Consider the following 20,179-nt stretch of genomic DNA (forward strand, 5'->3'; position numbering starts at 1 on the left):
GTTGGATATCACTATATGTAAGTAGATAATAACCACCCAATTATCCAAACTCAGTTTACCCGCATTCAAACCAAATACATTAACATACTACATAGTATATAATCTTAAAAATACTAAAAAGTCTAAGAAGCGTAGTTAAATTTTTATGTTTTAAGTTAAATATATTTAGCACGAGTTTATAATACGTGATCTCAAAAGATAACTTTTAATCACGTAAGATAAAAACCGATTATATGCATGATACTCACATGTATATAGTATATCAAGTGTCTCAATCACAGGGGAGGCTTTGAGGGTGGGTGATGTGGGCGTCCGGCCGGAACAAGTTTTTTTCGGGGGCATGAAAATTTTAAAAAATTCCGAATATCATGTATATATATTATTAAAATACTCGAAATCTTATGTTTATTACTATGTTAATTGTTATTTGGTATGTCATAAACTCATTATAATACCATGCTTTTGCTAGTTGTTATACCTTCCGCATCAAGGCCATCCATAGCTTATGTGGAGGAAATTTGTGAGAAGAATGGAAAAGACAAGTGTTGTTGAGGTTGATGTGGAGGCCATCCATCCTTAAAGATCCTTCATCAAGGATGGTGAAGGATGGTGGTTTGTGGGTCCTTCATGTTGGTGATATGAAAATTATGAGGTTGTTTGTGGGAAGAATGAATATGTTATTATTGTAGATAAAAGTGTTTGTGAAAAAAATAAATAGAAAGTTGACGTGGCACGCTGACTAGGCTATTTGTAGAGAAAATTACTCTGAACTGATGCGGACGGTCTTATGTTTATTGATATAACTTTAATCATCGTTTAAAAAATTAGTTTCTATTATTTAGTTCGTTAAAACTTAAAAGAAATATTTTTTCGACTTGATTGAAACACGTTGTTAGAGCCAATTACTGCTCAATCACTTGATGAGCAATGAATTACATATAATGACCGTGTGTGGACATGAGAGACGCGTGCAGGAAATTATTGACAAGGACTAGGCAACAACAATGAGTGAGTCATTGCTTGAAAGAAGAAAGGGCCACTAGAAAATGACAAGTCCACAGTCCACACCAAGAAACAGTTCAAGAAACCCAACACTTACATCATTTATTGCTCATTTCATTTCATAATATTATTGTTAGACATGGTGTACTAGGGCGCTTTCCAAAAGCCTCAAAGCGTCCGGAAACACCGTTTTTCAGGCCGTTTTGGGCTTGTTTTGGGGGGGGAGCGCTTTCCACAAAGCGTTGGTGGTTTCTTTATTATTATTATTATTATTATTATTATTATTATTATTATATAAAACTCCACTTTGTTGTAAAACGTTTTATGGTGATGTGGCGCCATATGACGCAAAACATTCTTATAGGGGCTCCATCCACTGTACGTGCTCTTAGAGCATGCATAGTGAGGTGCATTCCACACCCAAAGTGTCCGGGAACACTGCCCCCCCCCCCCCCCCCGACGCTAGGCGTTTTGTTTTTATTTTTTTGGGAGGGGACCCTTCCCACAAAGCGTCAGAAGAGAGTTAGAAAGTGGTAGCCTTTAATAGTTTTATTTTTAATAAAAAATAAAAATAACAACAATAATGAAATAATGATTGAAATAAGTTTTATCTGCTACACCCTTTTTAACCAAAAACCTTTGTATCGTATTGACGTGGCACAACACGTGACACAAAACACTCCCGTAAATACTCCATATCCACTGCTCATGATCTTATTATTTGTCCCCTCTGTTGACTTGACGATCACCCACGTCCTACGCCACCGTTTGCAGTCACAAATACATTCTAACTTCAAAGTTCAAACCCATTTCACACTTTTATTAAACCAGATCTTTTCATATCGTCTTCAATCTTGTGACAAAATTATAATAATAAAAAATTTGTTTTTTTCTTCACTGTGATAGTCAAAAGGCTCCATCTCTCTCTCATGATTACTGTTTCTTCTATTTGATGGAAATTGGGTGATCTTCTGCAAACAGATTGATCTTCAATTGAGTAAAGGTGACTCCTTTTTGTTCAAATTATTGTTTTTTACAGTTGGGCTTGATTGGTTTGTGATAATTCAATCTGGGTTCTTTAACTTTATTGCAAATTTTAAGTTTTTTTGTTGTTTTGTGTACAATTTATTAATTTAGGATTTAGAATGTTGGTTTCAAGAATCTTGCTTTAAGTTCAATCTTGAATTGTTCACAATCAAGTTGTTAGTAATTGGCCATGTTTGGTTACCTGTTCATTTGAGTAATAAAAGCCCTAATTATATGATTATGTGCATCTTTTTCTTCAATTTGAGGTAGATTTAGGGCAGCTAATGTTAAACCAATTAAAGGTGACTCTGTTTTTTTTTATTTTTTTATTTTTTTGTTATTTCTTGGTTTTTTTCACTCTGTTTTGATGAATTTGTGATAACTCAATCTGGGTGATTAAACATTATTTCAAATTTTGAGTTTTTGTCATGAAAAATTGTGTTTGAATCTTGGTTATGTGATATTGTTCACAATTTAGGGTTTAGAATGTTGGTTTCAAGATTCCTGCTTTAATTTCAATCTCAATCACAATCAACTATTTTTATTCAAGGTAAGTTGTTAGTAATTGATCATGTTGGTTACCTGTTCATTTGAAAAAAGAAAAAAAAAGAACACCCTAATTTTCAAGATTAGGTGCATCTTTTTCTTCTATTTGATGGAATTTAGGGACAGCTGATGTTTTTGCAAACAAATTGATCTTGAACTGATCAAAGGTGACTCCTTTTTCCTTAGTCTTTAAGTTTTTGCACTTTGGTTTATGGATATTTAATAAATTCAATCTGGATTCTTTAACTTTATCGCAAATTTTGAGTTTTGTCATGGAAAGTTGTCTTTGATTCCTGGTTATGTGATGCTGTTTACAATTTACGGTTTATAATGCATATGTTAGTTTCAAGATTCTTGCTTTAGATTCAATCTCGATCGAAATCAATCCCTAACATAAGATTCTTGAGTGTTTTTTCACTTCTTGATTTATCATTTATTATTTTTTTATATGAATATTACTTCTGAACTATACTTATTTCAATTTTAATTCTAGTTGTGACAGTTTAGAAGATTAAATCAAGAAGCCATGAAATGTTTCGGGTTCTCATTCAGTAACCAAAAGGGAGAATCCCCAAAAACCTCATCAAAATCAGTTTCCATCCAATCATCAAGTTCTATATTTACCGATCGCGATGTTCAACGGTCCGGATCAGAGCTAAGCTCTCAAAATGTTTCTGATCGTAACATCGAGTCAGTCGGTAGCATGAACTTCCCTAGTTTTTCACAAAAACCCAGTAATCTTACGGTGTTCACATTTTCTGAACTCAAGACGGCTACCAAGAACTTTAGCCGGGCTGCCAAGATTGGTGAGGGTGGGTTTGGATGTGTTTATATGGGTGTCGTAAAGAACCCGAAAGATCCTACTAAAGGGTTAGAAGTGGCGGTTAAACAGCTAAGCAGAACAGGATTGCAGGTAGCCTTTGTTTCATCATGTTTTACTTTTGATGGTTAGTGATATATGTGAAATACCTTTAGTACCCTTTGTCAATGAATTTTGTTATTTCTTAATTACTTTTGTTAATTCTGTATGTCTACACTGAACAATAAAGAAGCGTTATTAAATAACGAAAGATGTTTGATTATTTGTCATGTATTTGAAATACCTAAAATGCCCTTTGTCGATAAATTTTATTGGTTCTTGGTTAATTTTGTGAATTTTTATAGTCACATTGAACTATAAAGAAATGTTATTAGTCAACGGAAAATGTGCGATTATTAGGCATATACATGAAATACCTAAATTACCCTTTTTAGATGAATTTTGTTAATTCTTCTAATTAATTTTGTTAATTCTCTATAGTTTCATGGAAAAATAAAGAAATGTTATTAATCAACCGAATTTGTTCGATTGTTAGTCATATATGTGAAAAGGACCCGTTGTCTTATAAGTTTTGTTTGGCAATAGGGGCACAAAGAGTGGATAACCGAAGTGAACGTTCTTGGAGTAGTTGAGCATCCGAATCTTGTAAAACTAATTGGTTATTGTGCGGAAGATGATGAAAGAGGAATACAACGGCTTTTAGTGTATGAATATATGCCTAATAGAAGTGTGGAGGACCATTTAAGTTTAAGATCCGGTGCACCACTCTCATGGAATATGAGACTCAAAGTGGCTCAAGATGCTGCTCGTGGATTGACATATCTGCATGAAGAGATGGATTTTCAGGTATTTTTAATGCCAATGGGTCACTTTTGTTTCAGAACCAGTAATATGTTGATTACCGCATAATGCATTTGTACGAATGCATTATGTGATTTTCATGGTTCTCAACGTATTATTGGTTCTGAAACAAACTCCTAGTTTACAAACAGATGTTTTTCGAGGCTAATAATGATTTTGGTTTTTTTGTAGATTATTTTTCGAGATTTTAAATCTTCCAACATTCTGCTAGACGAGCAATGGAATGGCAAGCTTTCAGATTTTGGAATGGCTCGGTTAGGTCCTCAAGAAGGACTCACACATGTCTCTACTGCGGTATGTGAATTTGATTTTAATACATGTGGCAAGATGGGCTGGCAAGCTGCGCAGACCCACAGACAATTTTTGCATTTTCTTTTCATTTTTTACAAATTTAATGGGGTACAGTTTACAAAAAATGTAAACGTCTTGAAGTTCATATGGGTCATACTTTTCATTCTTCCAAGTAACTGGCGTTTAACTTTTTCTGTTAGTTTCGAAATGTAAAACCAATTGACCATTTTGAAAATTGCGCATTTTGTGCTTCAGTTGTAAGGACAAAATTGTCATTTAAAAAAACTAACAGAACGTTACCATTGGTAAGTGGGAAGGACGGAAAGTGTGACAACATATGAACTTCAGTGACATTTTTTGTACATATTTAGTGGGGTATAGTTTTCATCCTTTATGTACAAAAGTCATCCCTGAAGTTCATATGTTCATACTTTTTGTCCTTGCTACTAACTGGTGTTAACTTTTTCTGCTAGTTTTATTTTTATAATCATTTGATTGTTTTACCGGGTATGTTTGTTGTTTGTATTTGATTGCTTTAAACATCACACATTTTGTATTTATTTGTAAGGACCAAATGGTAATTTTAAAAAAAACAGCAGAAAAGGTTAGCGTTAGTTAAGTGAAAAAAAAGAAAAGTGTGATAACATACGAACTTCAGGGACGTTGTTTGTACTTATTGAAGTTAGATGGCACGATCTGTTACCCCATGCATAAAGGACGAAACTGTAATTTACCCTGTTTAATATTCTAAATAAATGAATTAACCGATATTACGACATTTAAAATCTGAAATTTTAAAGAAAACGATATATATGAGGTTTTATTCATTTTGAATACATTTTGGATGACATAAGAATTTTTGACCCGTTTGACCCAAATTTTAACCCGAATTGAGATTTATATATTTCTATGATACTGTATTTATCAGGTTGTAGGAACCATGGGATACGCTGCTCCAGAATATATCCAAACGGGCCATCTAAATGCCAAGAGTGACGTATGGAGCTATGGTGTGTTTCTATATGAGCTTATAACTGGCCGGAGCCCACTGGATAAAAACCGACCCAAAAACGAGCAGAAGCTTCTAGAATGGGTGAAACCGTACCTCGACTCCAAGAAATTTCGGTTAATAGTTGACTCGAGGCTCGAGGGTAAATATTCATTGAAATCTGCACAAAAGTTGTCAATTATAGCCAACAGGTGTTTGTCTAGAAACACTAAATCAAGGCCGAAAATGAGCGAGGTGTTAGAAATGGTTAACCAACTCGTCGGGGGTCCGTCACAAGCAACCGGTCCTACACCACGCAGGAGTATGGCCCCAGTGGGTGCTATGGAGCCGAAAACGGCTCTCGCGGGTCCCTCTCATGGTCAAAAGTTAGTGACAAGTTGTTGATTTTGTTTCTTTGAGAAATGAGTTTTGTAAGATGTGTATTTATATGTTGTGTTATGTTTTGTTTTTATTGTAAGTATAGTTGTAGTTTTGTTTTCTTTTGAACTTTTAACATAAAATGTTTTATAGATTCAGTATGTTGTGTTTATTTTGTTTCGGTATAAATTTCATTCCAGACTGAGTTGTATTCAATGTAATATATTTTTATAACAAAATACTTATATTAGGCGTGGTTAGCTAGTCAAAAGTAAGTTCAGTCATCTTTGTAATCTGCTAGAACTAGTACTTACTGGACGGGAATATTAATTCAGGAATGTGATTATGACATTAATTCAGTAACATGAATGAGCATAAAACATGTCTGAATGAGATACTGAGGTAATAGGGAATAGAAAATATATGCATGATTGCATTGACATGTTAACTGATATATTTTAGGTATTTTCTAAACACACTTATGTAACCGGTGTCAGGGTCCAAATTTCGTCATATATACTTTGATCTTGACTGTGAATATTTTGTCCCAAAGTTTTATGTTTTGATTTGATTCTGCTAATTATAAAAATACATTAATCGCGCGCGCCTCTCGTAGTTTCAGTCGTTTATTTAGTTACTTGTTGTACAACGGGTTTCATGTATCGATTTAAGCATTTGGAAATAGATCAATATACAACATTCAAGAATAGTTCAGGGGCACATAACAAATAAAAAGAACAACTTGATCAATATACAATATTCCTTTAAAAGAATCAACTAAATAGATGTGTAAATTAACATCAAGCTACTTCTCTTTCATTTCTAGTAAAATCATCTGCAGCTCATGAGGTTCACAAGGGATCGCAATGGCACCATCGTGTTTAAACCCGTACTCTTCGCCCGCCTTTTGTAACAGTCTCAAGAACCCAGGGTTAGTTAAGCATCTTAACTCAACCACAAACCTCTTTGGCTCCTCACACTTAACCGCAACAACCGCAAACTGCCCTTCCTTTACATCTTTAGGCACCACTTTCTTCTCCCACATATTTTCAAACTCGACGTATCGCAATCTATGTAACATGCAATGTTTCATTAAGTTCATAAGAATCTTGACAACACATGTATGCATACATCCTCCTTTCGCACCATTGTTGCCCATGAATATCTTCATGTAGAACTTGTAACTTCCAAATCAAATTGAAAGTGTGATGGGAATTGAAGGCTTTTGAAGTGAAAATGAAGATTGTTTTGGTATTTAAAGTGAAGGTGGTGAAGGGATTAGGGAAGTATCTGAGATGGAACCTAAATGAACAAGTTGTTATAAGTGGTGGCATTAATGAATGAAATAAGAAAATGGTGTCTGTGTAACTGTGTTTAGTGTCCAACCACATATGCATTAAATGAAATGCTCTTATTAGACTAAATAGAATGGATCAAGTCAAAAATGGTATTCTTTATTCAAATTCAAACTATTATTATTATTATTATTATTATTATTATTATTTAGAAATATATCTAATATTTTTCTAATTAACCCAGATCAAACTTTTGGAGTAAGAGATGTAAAAAAAAGGCTGGTTTGGAACCGGTTCACTGCAAACCAACCCAATCTGGTTTGACAAAAAAACTGGTTTCAACCAAACTGGGTCCCAAACCGACCCAGCCCGTCGGTTCTATCACCGGTTCCCCTTCTAAACTACCAAACCGATTTCAAAGCCAGACCGGTTTGAGAAGAAACCAGTTTAAACCGATTTTAAACCGAAATGAATCGATATGGACCAGTTCAACCTTTCATGCTACCAAACCGGTTTCTAAACCGAACCGGTTCAAGTCAAACCGGTTTTGACCATAGTTTGTCCAAACTGGTTCGGTTTGACAAAAAAAAAATCGGTTTTCTACCCCTCTATTTGGAGTATAAGTTTCAAAAGTTGCAAGTTTAGGTTATGTGGTTTCAATTTACAGCATATTGTGCGTTTAAAATCACATAATCCAAACCACATTAACAACTTGTTTAATTAACTCTAGACTAAATTGATACTTTTATTTTTTGAATGATACATTGATACCTCTTGGTAGACTTCTCTCTTTAAATAAAAATCCCACTATTTTAAAATGGTAACTTTATTTAATATTGGGCTCGTCAACTTGATTAAGCTATTGGTCAAATTAGGCCTTGATTGATCAATGCACTTGGTTCACTTTTTTTTTTACCTACCGTGAAAATAATGTTTGAACGGTTGCAAGAATATAGTTATTGCACTTGCGTATTTGTTTAATATTTTAACGTCAATTAAACTATACAAAATACGTCACTGTTATGCAGATATATTTGAACTGATATATTTATATGCCATATGATAAATATATACACGTGTATTGTAACTCGTTAAAATATATGCTGGTAGATTGCACATAAATGGTATTACATGTAAGTATGTATATAACTAATAATATATTATGTTATATATGTCCAAGTCCATATAACTATAACGACACGAAAATTAACCACATATACAAAAACAAAACAATTTAACTAAATGATAAAAGAGTCGAGTTGAAACTGAACTCGAGTTTAAAAAATTACTCACCAAGCAAGCTCAAGCTTTTAGATAAAGAGCTGGAAACAAGCCAATTTTGAACCCCCAAGCTCTGCCAAGTTAAACCAGACGAGCTCGATTGAGTTCGTTTACAACATATCAATTGCATACCTACACCCAGCCTACCACATAACCGCCCATTTTACCACCTGTTTAACATTTTTATGCTTACTACCTTCTAAATCATTCTTCGGGAGAAAAAAAAAACTAATTATAACATGTCTTGCAATTACATCCAATAAAACAGGCACGTCAGGTAGGTCGAATAATGGGTCAAAATTGATAATGGTCAGAACGCCGTTTTGAAAAAAACGTATCACATTGATTCAGGTCGAAACGAATCGTTTGCAATTTAATCAAATAAATATTGATACGTTATTTGTACCAATAATTAGAGGTGCACAAATCGGTTTTTTTGAAAAAACCGGTTCGGTTTTTAACCGGACCGGTTTTTTTTATCCAGAAAAAAACCGGTTCGGTTAATAACCGGACCGGTTATTAACCGGTTATTATTGCTGAAAACTCAAACCGGCCAAACCGGTTTGGACCGGTTTAGAAACCGGTTAGAACCGGTTATTAAACCGGTTTTTTTATAACCGGTTTTTAAAAACCGGTCTAATTTTTTTTTTTTTTTTTTTTTTTTTTTTTTTTTTTTTTTTTGCTTTAGGGTTTAGGGTTTCGTTGTTAGCATTCTTTGCTTGGAAGATTAAAAACACATAACTTTCATTTATAGCTTTTACATTAAAAATACAAACATTAAATCGTTATCGCATATTCGTAACTCAAAAATACAAACATTAAAGAATGTTTAGACACGATTACATTAACAAGTTGATGTTTGTTACTCATTTTCTTCGCTACCCGATCCCGAGCTATTCCTTAGGTAATCGTCGTACGCGGCTTCTTCATCGGTCATTGGTTGAGTGTGTCCTTGATTGACCTCGTCTTCATACAAGGCCGCCTCATAGTCCATTTCCCCCTCGAGTGAGCGTTGATGTTGTGCCCTGTCTAAAGAGTCCAAGTAATCCTTGTAGCAAATCGACATCTCTACAGCTGGTGGAGTGAGTCGAGTCCTCCTAATCGATATAACCCTGCCAGAAACAGAAAAAGCAGACTCCGAAGCTACCGTGGAAGCTTGGACCGTTAGTAAATCTTTGGCCATGGCGGCGAGGATCGGAAACTCATCCTCCTTACCTCTCCACCAAGCCAGCAAATCAAGACTTCTAAATTCATCCGGAGTCATGTGTTTCACAAAGTTGGTACCACCATACCTTCCAAGTTCACTGCTTGGGGTGTTTACCCTTTGACGTTTACCGGCGTCTTCCCAAATCATGTAGTACATCCCCATTTCAAGGTCGGTTTGGGATTGGGATTGGGCAACAGCTCTTAACGAGTCATGAATTTGGGAAGACGACCCGTATCTTGTAAGGTAAACATCATACATGTTTGCCAAGGTGGTGTTGAAATCATTCTTTAAAGTTTGGCTATAATAGGGGTTTTGATCGTCGTTTAACCCTAGCTCATCACAAATTTTTTCTATTAAAGCTTCAACACCACCAACATTGATGCAAGGGTTTAACGCAGCAGCACAGGTCAAAACAGCGGGTAGTTCTTGAAAATATTTTTTAAATTTTTCTTTCATTTTTACACCCATATCAAAATAAGGTGCACCCCTACAATGAAGGTCACTCAACTTTGTGCACATGACAGCAATTTTTGGTAAAGCAATGGGGCTTGTTGGATAGTAAACCCCGGATAAACTACTTGTGCAAGATTTAAAAATTTGAAGAACCTCCGTAACGATCTCAATCAATAACCAGTTTCTAGGATCGTACGGTGCACATTTACCCCTATTTGACAAAATTTGATGAAACGCAATTAACGATTGTTTTTGTTGGATGGCTTTCTCAAACATTTCACAAGTCGAGTTCCATCTTGTTGGACAATCCCAGTTAGGCCCCAACCATTGACAGTTAGCTTCTTCACAAAATTTTTTGTATCTTGAAAATGTTGAATTGTTGCTAAAAACATCTCGTAACATTCTTTTAAAATTGTTTCTTTGCGTTTCGATCACGTTTAACCCATCTTGCACGGCCAAGTTGATAATATGTGCAATGCATCGGCTATGAAAAAACGCTCCATCACAGATAGGTTTATACTTTAATTTTAAATGGCCAACCGCGGCCGTATTGTTGGACGCGTTATCAAACGATATTGAAAAGATTTTATCTTCAATCTTGTATTGTCGAATGACTTTATCCAAGAGTTTAAAAATATTTCTACCCGTGTGCGGGTAATCAAACAATTGAAACGCAACGGTTCGTTTCATCATTTGCCACGACCGGGGGTCAACCCAATGAGCCGTCACACAAATGTATGAGTCGGGCGAACCATTAGGTACCGACCACACATCCGTGGTTAAGTTCACACCAGTTTGTAAGTTTGAAAAGTATGAAATTAGTTCGGATTTAGCGTTTTTCCATGCTTTAAGCATATCTCTTCTAAGGGTCGAACGACTTACGTGTTGGTAGCGTGGTTGAACATACGTTTGCATCATCTGCGTGAATTGAGGGTTGTCGAAGTGGTTGAAAGGAAGTGATTGTTGAATCACAAAGTTGCCAAACTGTTGACGTACCGCTTCAAGGTCGTACGTAAACACCGTTCCTTGATTCGTCATCTCCGGCTGCGAACTACTTCCGGATTCGTCCTTCAAGACCTTGCAAGAGGGCTTTTCTACATGAGCTCTTAAACTGGAGTTTGCTTCTTTGTTATAAAACTTCAAACAATGTTTGCATCTAGCTTTTTGGGTTCCGTTAGACATTTCGCATAGGTCGAAATGTTGCCAAATATCTTGGTTTCGTTTCGTGGGGATGACCCGAACGACGGTTTCTCCCGTGTTCGAGGCACCCATGTTGACCGATGAAGCAGCACTTTGGGAGGCCATGATAATCGACTACGAATTAAGAGTGGTATACTCGAGTATGAAATAAACGACTACGAAAGAAGAGCGTTTGGAGTTGTATAATCGCGTATGAAATAAACGTTTAGAGCTTTTGGAGTTGTATAATCAAGTGTGATCTAACCAATACCCAACCTAAACTATATATAGATGTTTGTGGGGGTAAAATGGTAAAAAAACAAAAAAAAAAACGGCTAAAAAACGGTCAAAAACACAAAAAAACGGCTATAAGGCCGTTTGGTAACGTTCGAAAACCGGTTAAACCGGTTAACCGGTTATTAAAAAACCGGTTAACCGGTTTTTTTTATAACGGTAATAACCGGTTATTTTAAAAACCGGTTAACCGGTTTTTTAATAACCGGTTATTAAAAAAAACCGGTTTTTTTTATAACCGGTTATAAAACCGGTTTTGGGTCCAAAACTTATAACCGATACGTAAACCGGTTACGTAAACCGGTCAAACCGGTTTTTAAAAAAACCGGTTTTTAAAAAACCGGTTTTCGGTTAAACCGGCCAAACCGGTTCCGTAACCGGTTTTTTTGACCACCTCTACCAATAATATTTGAATCAACAAACCTGATTTGGGTGACCGTTAAATCTTTAAAGAACTTCAACACCGTATTTTGAAGATTTAATCATTAAAATTGAAAGCAACAAACGCAGCAGGGTATATCCAACTATTAAAAGGTTCATATGAGTGGTATACTAAATCACCATAGACTGATTCACCACTCGGCTCTATTATTATTATCAAACAACCGTATACTAAATCAAATCCAAGATCGAAAGCAAAACAACATATTTATCATCTTACAAAAACAAATGACAAAAGAAGTAGCATCGGAGTTGATGACTAACTGATTGCGCATTTACTCAAGTTTCGCTTCTCTAGTCGGGGGCGCCAATTGTAAATAGTAAAATGGTTCAGTTGGTTCTTCCCTGCACAAAGAAAACATGAAATAGAACCATCATTATCTTTACTGAATTCCCACATATGATATTGAGATTGATATATGACAAACAGAGAAACTCATACCCGGGCTTAGACTGCATGCATTGCCAGAAAAGCTTGAATGGGCCAGGAACTGTCTTAAAAGGGTTACCTTCAAAGCACGCCTATAAACCGAAAGAGTTACACAATATAAAACGGGTGACATGAATGAAAAGGTGTCATACCATGATCACTTCTTGTTTTGTGTAATACATAATTTTCCCTCTAGTAAAAACTAAAAAGTAATCAACTTTCGTATTGTTTTGAAAAAAAGACTTAAAACACTTTCAAGCATTTCTACCCAAGAGACATGCCAACCGTATGACAAGTTTTTTATATCTGTGAAGTGTGAAAAATATAATTAACGATGATTCACATATTTTTCGGTGATCATATTTTACATATTCAATTGTGAACAAGTAACTGTTAACAGTATGTGATTGACTAATTGCAATTAACAGGATCCCGTATATTGATAACAGATTGCACATAATATCAATTAGGTTTGAAAACACGATTTCATGATTGCTCACACTTAATAAGAATTCAAATTCAATATGTATTGTAACAATTAGCATAAACAAAATAACATATTATTGCAACAAGTTATAAATAAAAGACTGCAAACATGAAAAATACAATCACATTTAGGACAATATTGCAGCATATTCAATCACCTTTCCGGTTGCAGTAGCCAAATCAAGAAATCACACTTGGCAGACCAAACAATGGCACACCAAACTGAAATACGATTTATCTTTGAGGCTTCATACCTGTAATCTAGAATACCGGAACGATTTCACCGTCAAACATCGGTAAAATATTAGGTTGATTGATCTCCTGACAATTCGCTTTCCCAGCTTTGAGAAAACAAATCATCGGGAGATCAACCAGTCTCATCTTTTCACGAGGTTTGATAATGAAACCGTTCCCGATATGCTCAATTACATCTATGAAGCCCCAAGCAGAATCGCCTTTCGCCTTCATGTGCCATTTTTGGTCTGGTAACCGAACTTCTTGGTCTGGTGTTTGATTGCTATAGTAATATGCTCCTAAAAGTGATTGAATATTCCATTTGCAATATGTCCAATAATAATGTGTTATTATGCTTAAGTTAATTGTTATAATACAGATTGAATTATGATTTAGTGCGTTTCTAACCACAATTTATCGAATAGGTGTGCAATTAGTTATTATATACTTTGGTAATGGTTATGTGCCCTAATTACAAACTGAAACAGGATAAAACCACAAATGAATATAAGTAACCTGAACGACATCTTCAACGCGATCGTTGCATCGGTGAGCCTTGGGCTGACGAGTGTCTCCTTCGGGTCTTCCCCATGGACTCACTCTTCGAGGCACTTCTCTCTCACTCATCTCTCTCGGAGACAAAAAAAAAATGTAAATGAATATTAACTAGTTTTTCTACCCATGGCAGCGCGTCTGGCAGGACCTCAGCGTTGAAACACGGATATTGGTTAAACCCGAATGTTACGATGATAATTTAATATGAATTCGGTCAGTATTAGCTGCATTCGTTATGATATAAACACCATTGGTAAAATTTGAGCATTAAAAGCCAAAAAATTAATTTGTCAAATTAACATATAAAAACGTTAACATATAAGAAAACAAAATATTTAAGGTGATGTTTATTTGGTTGGCAAACCCGGGCGGTGGTAAAACCCAAGCGTTGTGGTCCCGGGCATTGAGGCGGTAACTTGACACGAATTCGGTCGGTTTTGATTACGTACATTACGGTACCGGAACTAAAAAACGAAAAAATATAAAAATTGAGGTGGACCAACGACCAAATTTGGGGGGGGGGGGGCAGTCGGTAAAATTGTGCATTGGTAAAACCCGGGCGTTGTTGGTCATGGGCTTTAAATAAGGTCGCGAGTATGCGCGAACTCGATCAGTTTCTTTGAGGTTTGTTATGATACCAGAACTAAAACAAAAAAAAAATTAATGTTTGGTCGATTTTCATTACTTTTATTACGGTAACTGAACTAAACAATATTTATTGACTGTGTCGCAAAGTGACTCAATAGGCCAATTGCGGCATCAAAATTCTTATTTATATTATAGTAACAATGGGCTTGGGTTGTATCTTATATGTATGGGTCAGTCTAACATCATTTGGTCCTTTCCGATAGCGTAATGATAGGAAACCTGAGTGTTTTTATAGAGATCCAAGTTCAAACCCAACAGACAATATTTTGGGGGCATGGGTGGTTTAATAGGATCTTTATGATCTTTGGTTCGATCATGAGGGTGTCCAGCTTATACTACCAGTGGGCTTTCGAGGGGATGGATTTTCCTCAAAACTATAGATAACTTGGAGGTTGATTGGGCCAACTGATGGTGGCCTTTTGTCATTGGGTCGTCTCGTACGGAGTACCTGGGTAATTATCTGTTTGTTGGTCCTTCAAAAAACAAAAGAAAAGTAATATTATTTGAATTTTCATACAACCCGGGTTTGGAAATTTGTGTTTTTCATTCGGATGTTTGAATTCGAATACTTTTTTTTATCAGAATTTCATTTTGACTTGAAACTCATTTTGACCTAAACTTTGTATGACCGTGTGTTGACCCGTTGGTTGTGCCATGCTTAGGTTTAATCTAAGTTAAAAGTCATTGGTTATGGACGATGAAACAAAATTATAAATATCGTTTAATGTAAAATAGACTTTTAGTTGCAAGGGCGAAGTATAATGGGGACTGGGGTGACCCCGGTCACTGTCATTTTTCTCTTATTAGGGTAATTTACGCGATTTTGTCTGAAAATTTTTATAGGTATTGAACACGGTCACCTACAAGGTGTTGGGTCCGTGACCTCGGTCTGAATAAGCCCAAACTTCGCCACTGTTTACTTGAACAAACTTTAAAGTTTAAAAACAACACCGCCAAATGATCTTATAAGTTCACCTATAAGTTCAATTATTTAAGTAAACGAGTGATCATGATAAATTTACAATGTTTGTAAACGAATAAGTTTTAAAAAATTGAACTCGCCACTCACTTATATTTTATGTTTTTGTTAATAGATGTAGCTTGAAAGTTGAAAATTTAAACTACAAAAAAGGTCAATCTAAACTAGGAACAAAAATCAGAAGCTTACATGCTTTTCATGTCGATGTGAATAATATATTGTAACTCGAAAAAAAACCAAGTATGTAGTTTTGGGCCTTCGCAACATTGCACTACAGTGGCTAATTAATCAAACCAACAGTCTGATAAGTTTTTTCAAAAATACAATTCCGTTGCCGGGACTTGAACCCGGGTCTTTCGGGTGAGAGCCGAATATCCTAACCAACTAGACTACAACGGATTATATGTCTGAGATGGTTATTAAATATACAAAATCTAACCAAAGTATTTGATCGTAGCAAAAGGCCATTACTTTTTTCGTATTAATCCATGTTTTTACGGTTTTACGAATCAGTCAATAGCTTAAATAATAGAAACTATAAGAAGTGACAAGTCAAATGAATTGGGTCAGAAAGATTTGATTAGCAAAGAGACATCCAACTTTATTTGAAACTAGGATAATAGCCCGTGTTACACACGGGTGGAAAACATATCAATAAATAATATAAAATATAAACTACGCATTCAGTCAACACAAATATTTGACATAAGTTTTTTACCCTCAGATGTTATAAAAGATGTAAGCTAGTCTATAACATAAAAAGAAAATACTTTATAAATAAACAATGCAATGAATAAGAAATAATATAACATAAATGAACCATTAGACTTGAAAATAAATAAAAAAACACATATTAGTAAAAGATTCTGTAATATTAATTGAAAACTAAGTTTACAAATACATACCAACTTTAAACTGTATCACATTAAGTTTTTTAAAATCTGTTTGTTAACAGCTTTATTTAATACTTTTTTTCTTTTAGAGTGTTTGTTATAAATAATTTTCAGAGATATCTATATTTTATAGCATTTTTCATGTTATTTCTTAATAAATAAATAAATAAAACTTAAAGAACATTCGGTTTGATCACCATTCACCGTCTCTTCTTCTTTCCTCAAGAGTAAATTAAATCATTGACAAGGTGGTTATTAATTGGAATAAATAGACTTAATCATGGATTTAATTGCATTAATTTGAATAAATAGATTTAATTGCGGAATTAATTGAATTAAATTGGAATGTTTATTTTAATTTAGTAGATTAAAAATAATTATGAATATGTGGAAATTATTGATATGGAAATGTGATTACATGGAATTCTATGTGGATAGGCTAGAATAAGGACATGTGGAGAGAATGATCTTGCTTTAATATATTAGTAGGATGAACCAAAGGCATTGAATTGGGACGATGTGATTATGTGATATTAAAAATGAGACTGATCAAATAATGTATACTATATGCTAATGTTTAATATTTTTATAATGTGTTGTAGAGTGTCATGCTAATATTATGGTAATGTCTTGTAAAGTGAATCAGATGCATTTGATAGAACATTTGATCCACATAATATCTTTGAAATAAGTTAAATCATAAAAATTAAGATAGTTATTAAATTGAGTTAGTCAGCTAATAGGTTTTAAGTGTTTAACAAACATAGGTGGTTAAAATTTGATAAGCATGACCCAAACGGAGCGCAGTTGCTCCCGTCTATTCTTTTGGTTCGTAGTTGGAAGATCTATGGTATTTGGTTCGAAATTGGAAGAGATGTAGTGGTTCAATTTGGTAAAATGGGTTGAGTGTATATAATAAATAAAATTTTAAATTCTAAAATATTATAATTACTTTATTTTCTTGAACACTGACACCGGCATATGCTGCAATTTTGCGATCATATGACAAGCTTCCATGTAGCCCGGACTAGGCGTTCCACACCGTTGCCCAACACCACATTGGCTCGCGCGTTGACAACAACTACCACAAGGTCCACAACCCATGATCTAATACAAACTAACATTTTTATAGAGAAAACAAATCAAACCGACAACCTATGAAACTAAACAATTATGACTCGTGTAGCTCATCCGACCAACCCAATCTACCTAGCAATCTCGCTAGCTCGGTCTCTCTTAATCAAAAAACGAAGTTATCTATTCGATTAACTATTCGAAATTTCGCATAAAAACACATATAATAATTCAATTTGAAAAAATAAATTATTATTTTTCCTTAATTGGAATGAAAAATAAATGTCCAAAAAATAACATATACACATTGAAACGTCATCCACGTTAAGTTACCCATCAAACGACCCCCAAACACCACCCACCTAAAAACACCATTAACATGCATCAACCTTCATATTCCATAATCACACCATTCACATTCTTCACCTCTAATTATTATCAACCACAATAATAATACTATCACTATCACCAAACACAAAATCCTCACAAATGATTCTTCCAAAAACCAAAAGAAAAAAACGTCACGTGCAAAGCCTATGTTCATTCACAAAACAAATAAAGGTCACGTGACTAACCAGGAACCGTCATCCCCTAAAGTCACGTGCACCGGCCAAGTCAAACGGTCAAACAAAGATCAAACCACCGTTGCCGTCGGACGCCGTCGCAATTGGCTCCGGATATTGAAAACCAGGTGGTTCCGACGGTTACGGAGACGTAAATTTTGGTTTTTCCGATTCAATTGCTGTAAGAATTCGGAAAAATTGCAGGAATTGAAGCAGACTGAGTCGAGTATAATTGATGATGAATTGGAATCAGAATTAGCGACGACAAATGCGAATTTGTTGATGAGATGTAAATCTGGTCCGTACAGATCGTCGTCTTTAGGTAATAGGTTTGTGGAATCCAGAAGAGACGATGATGAAACAGATTGTACTGCGAACGAAAGCAGAGAAGATGAAGGTGGAGTTGAAGCAAAGGCGGTGAGTCTGAGCAGGTGTAAACCCGTATCAGCAACTCACCAACAATAGGGAAGACGTTGGGAAGCAAATTCGATACCAATCGGTTAAGTTTCTTACTGGACCACCATTAATCAAATAAATAAATTCGTAATATCTAAAACAATATAACTTATGATAAAAGCGACATGAAAACGGTCGGTATCAATTAGTTCCGTACCGGTACTAACACTATTTCAGAAAAAAAGAAAAAAAAGCAAACATCAAGAATAGTTGTGGCATTTGCGTAACTTATGATACAAAAAGATAATGATGTTTATCCGGTCGGTAAAACATGGACATTATAAAAATGAGTCGTTGCGACTTTGATCGGTTTTGGTAGGTTTGTTACGGTGCCGGAGCTAAACTTCTTAACCTAAAACAACAATTAGGCCAATATAAATATAAGATAGTGTTTGTTATAGAGGAATGAAAGGTGGAATGTAATAAGTCATTTCAAATGAATGAAAAAAAACATATTTGGTTACCATGCATGAATGAAATGAATCATTCCAAATGGGATGAAACTCCTATTTTTAGGATTTTCATTCCTTTGAGTATGTGTGTTTTTTTTCATTCCTTCAAGGAATGAAAAAGTCAAAAAGTCAACATCATTATTACTATTATAAAATTATAATTATATTATTATTATTATTATATTATCATTGTCGTTTTGTATATTATAATATAACTATTATTATATTAGAACTATTACTACATTATCAATATATTTTATTTTTAAATTAGATGAGTTAACATTTCATAACGCATATACAGTTTAACGTTCTTGTTGCAGCACGAGGTCCTAAAAATACTTATTATGAATATTCATTTATTATTAATATTATTTATCTATTTTTTATTATTATTACTAATAAAAATATTAATAATGATAAAGTGATTAATCATTCCATTCTTACATGGTAACCAAACATGACAATGGAATGGTAATGATCCATTTCATTCCTTTCTCCATTTCATTACCACGTCCATTCCATTCCCTCATCTATTCCATTACCCCGTACCAAACATACCCTAAGTATTGTAATAAAGATCCTGTTCGTTTCAAGGATTTGGGATGAATTCTTAGGAGTGGGATTTTAAATCTCATGAATTGATATGTTCGTTTCATTAAATGAAAGAATGAAAATGGAAACTAAATTCCATCAAATCCCACATTTCATGGGATTTTAAAATCCCACCTATTTTATAAGGATTGTTATGAAAAATAAAAGATTGTTTTATTAACCCTAATTAGTACTAGGGGTGGCAAATGGGTTGGGTTGGGTCGAAACGGGTCATGGGTCGGAATGGGTTAGGGTCGGAACGGGTCAACTAAAAAAGGGTTGTTTTGGTTCTGTCGGAACGGGTTAGAGTCAAAAGGTTCGGGTCAGAACGGGTCCGGGTCGGAATGGGTCCAAACGGGTTTCAACAGGGTAAATTATTCATGTTCTCTAAGTTAACAAACATCAAGCTCCTTCTCTTTCATTTCTAGCAAAATCATCAGCAACTCATGAGGTTCACACGGGATTGCAATGGTAGTGAGTAATATGGTATCATCATGTTTAAAGTCTTTAAGCCCATATTCTTCACTTAACAATCTCAAGAAACCAGGGTTAGTTAAGAATCTTAACTCAAACAACAAACCTCCTTCATTTAGGGTTTGACAGACTTGTTTTTTGTTAATTGTTTTATTTATGTATATGCAATTATTTATACATATGTGTATGTGTGTAACATAATAGATCATTAGCTTTTTTATATGATTATGTATAGTAGTATAGATGTGCTGCATGTATTTGTCATAGCTGTAAAAGTTGTAC

General features: G+C 34.7%; 4 protein-coding genes and 1 non-coding gene across 5 annotated transcripts; 2 read left to right on the plus strand and 3 right to left on the minus strand.

Moving 5' to 3' along the window:
* The first annotated feature begins 1,941 nt into the window (after positions 1–1,941).
* On the plus strand, positions 1,942–5,978 carry LOC143577266 (serine/threonine-protein kinase PCRK1-like). Its single transcript, XM_077061147.1, has 5 exons — positions 1,942–2,005; positions 3,068–3,487; positions 3,980–4,240; positions 4,427–4,549; positions 5,475–5,978. The coding sequence occupies exons 2-5, from the start codon at positions 3,101–3,103 to the stop codon at positions 5,937–5,939; spliced, it is 1,236 nt and encodes a 411-aa protein (XP_076917262.1). The 5' UTR covers positions 1,942–2,005; positions 3,068–3,100; the 3' UTR covers positions 5,940–5,978.
* A 739-nt stretch (positions 5,979–6,717) lies between these two features.
* LOC143579085 (protein SMALL AUXIN UP-REGULATED RNA 16-like) lies at positions 6,718–7,083 on the minus strand. The gene has a single exon (XM_077062487.1). The coding sequence runs from the start codon at positions 7,081–7,083 to the stop codon at positions 6,718–6,720; it is 366 nt and encodes a 121-aa protein (XP_076918602.1).
* Positions 7,084–12,188: 5,105 nt separating this feature from the next.
* LOC143577273 (uncharacterized) lies at positions 12,189–13,841 on the minus strand. Its single transcript, XM_077061151.1, has 3 exons — positions 13,729–13,841; positions 12,505–12,584; positions 12,189–12,407 (listed from the first exon to the last, which is right to left on the minus strand). Exons 1-3 carry the CDS (start codon positions 13,837–13,839, stop codon positions 12,338–12,340), a joined length of 261 nt encoding a protein of 86 aa, XP_076917266.1. The 5' UTR covers positions 13,840–13,841; the 3' UTR covers positions 12,189–12,337.
* A 1,879-nt stretch (positions 13,842–15,720) lies between these two features.
* TRNAE-CUC (transfer RNA glutamic acid (anticodon CUC)) lies at positions 15,721–15,793 on the minus strand. The gene has a single exon. It is a non-coding gene; the product is annotated as a tRNA-Glu (tRNA).
* Positions 15,794–17,897: 2,104 nt separating this feature from the next.
* LOC143579097 (uncharacterized) lies at positions 17,898–18,389 on the plus strand. The gene has a single exon (XM_077062491.1). It carries the CDS (start codon positions 17,898–17,900, stop codon positions 18,387–18,389), a length of 492 nt encoding a protein of 163 aa, XP_076918606.1.
* Positions 18,390–20,179: the final 1,790 nt, after the last annotated feature.

This window comes from Bidens hawaiensis, unplaced genomic scaffold, assembly GCF_021521415.1.
Source record: "Bidens hawaiensis isolate Kalapana, Puna unplaced genomic scaffold, B.hawaiensis_p1.1 tig00001461_1, whole genome shotgun sequence".
In the NCBI taxonomy this organism is placed as follows: domain Eukaryota; kingdom Viridiplantae; phylum Streptophyta; class Magnoliopsida; order Asterales; family Asteraceae; genus Bidens; species Bidens hawaiensis.

Excerpts from the sequence above, each read along its gene's own strand:
- LOC143577266 (XM_077061147.1), top strand. The coding sequence starts at position 3,101 with ATGAAATGTTTCGGGTTCTCATTCAGTAACCAAAAGGGAGAATCCCCA. Across the intron at positions 4,241-4,426 it reads ATGAAGAGATGGATTTTCAG|ATTATTTTTCGAGATTTTAA; the intron begins GTATTTTTAATG and ends GTTTTTTTGTAG. Across the intron at positions 4,550-5,474 it reads TCACACATGTCTCTACTGCG|GTTGTAGGAACCATGGGATA; the intron begins GTATGTGAATTT and ends TGTATTTATCAG.
- LOC143579097 (XM_077062491.1), top strand. The coding sequence starts at position 17,898 with ATGTTCATTCACAAAACAAATAAAGGTCACGTGACTAACCAGGAACCG.
- LOC143579085 (XM_077062487.1), bottom strand. The coding sequence starts at position 7,083 with ATGAAGATATTCATGGGCAACAATGGTGCGAAAGGAGGATGTATGCAT.
- LOC143577273 (XM_077061151.1), bottom strand. The coding sequence starts at position 13,839 with ATGAGTGAGAGAGAAGTGCCTCGAAGAGTGAGTCCATGGGGAAGACCC. Across the intron at positions 12,585-13,728 it reads GCGTTGAAGATGTCGTTCAG|GCGTGCTTTGAAGGTAACCC; the intron begins GTTACTTATATT and ends TTCGGTTTATAG. Across the intron at positions 12,408-12,504 it reads TGCATGCAGTCTAAGCCCGG|GGAAGAACCAACTGAACCAT; the intron begins GTATGAGTTTCT and ends TTCTTTGTGCAG.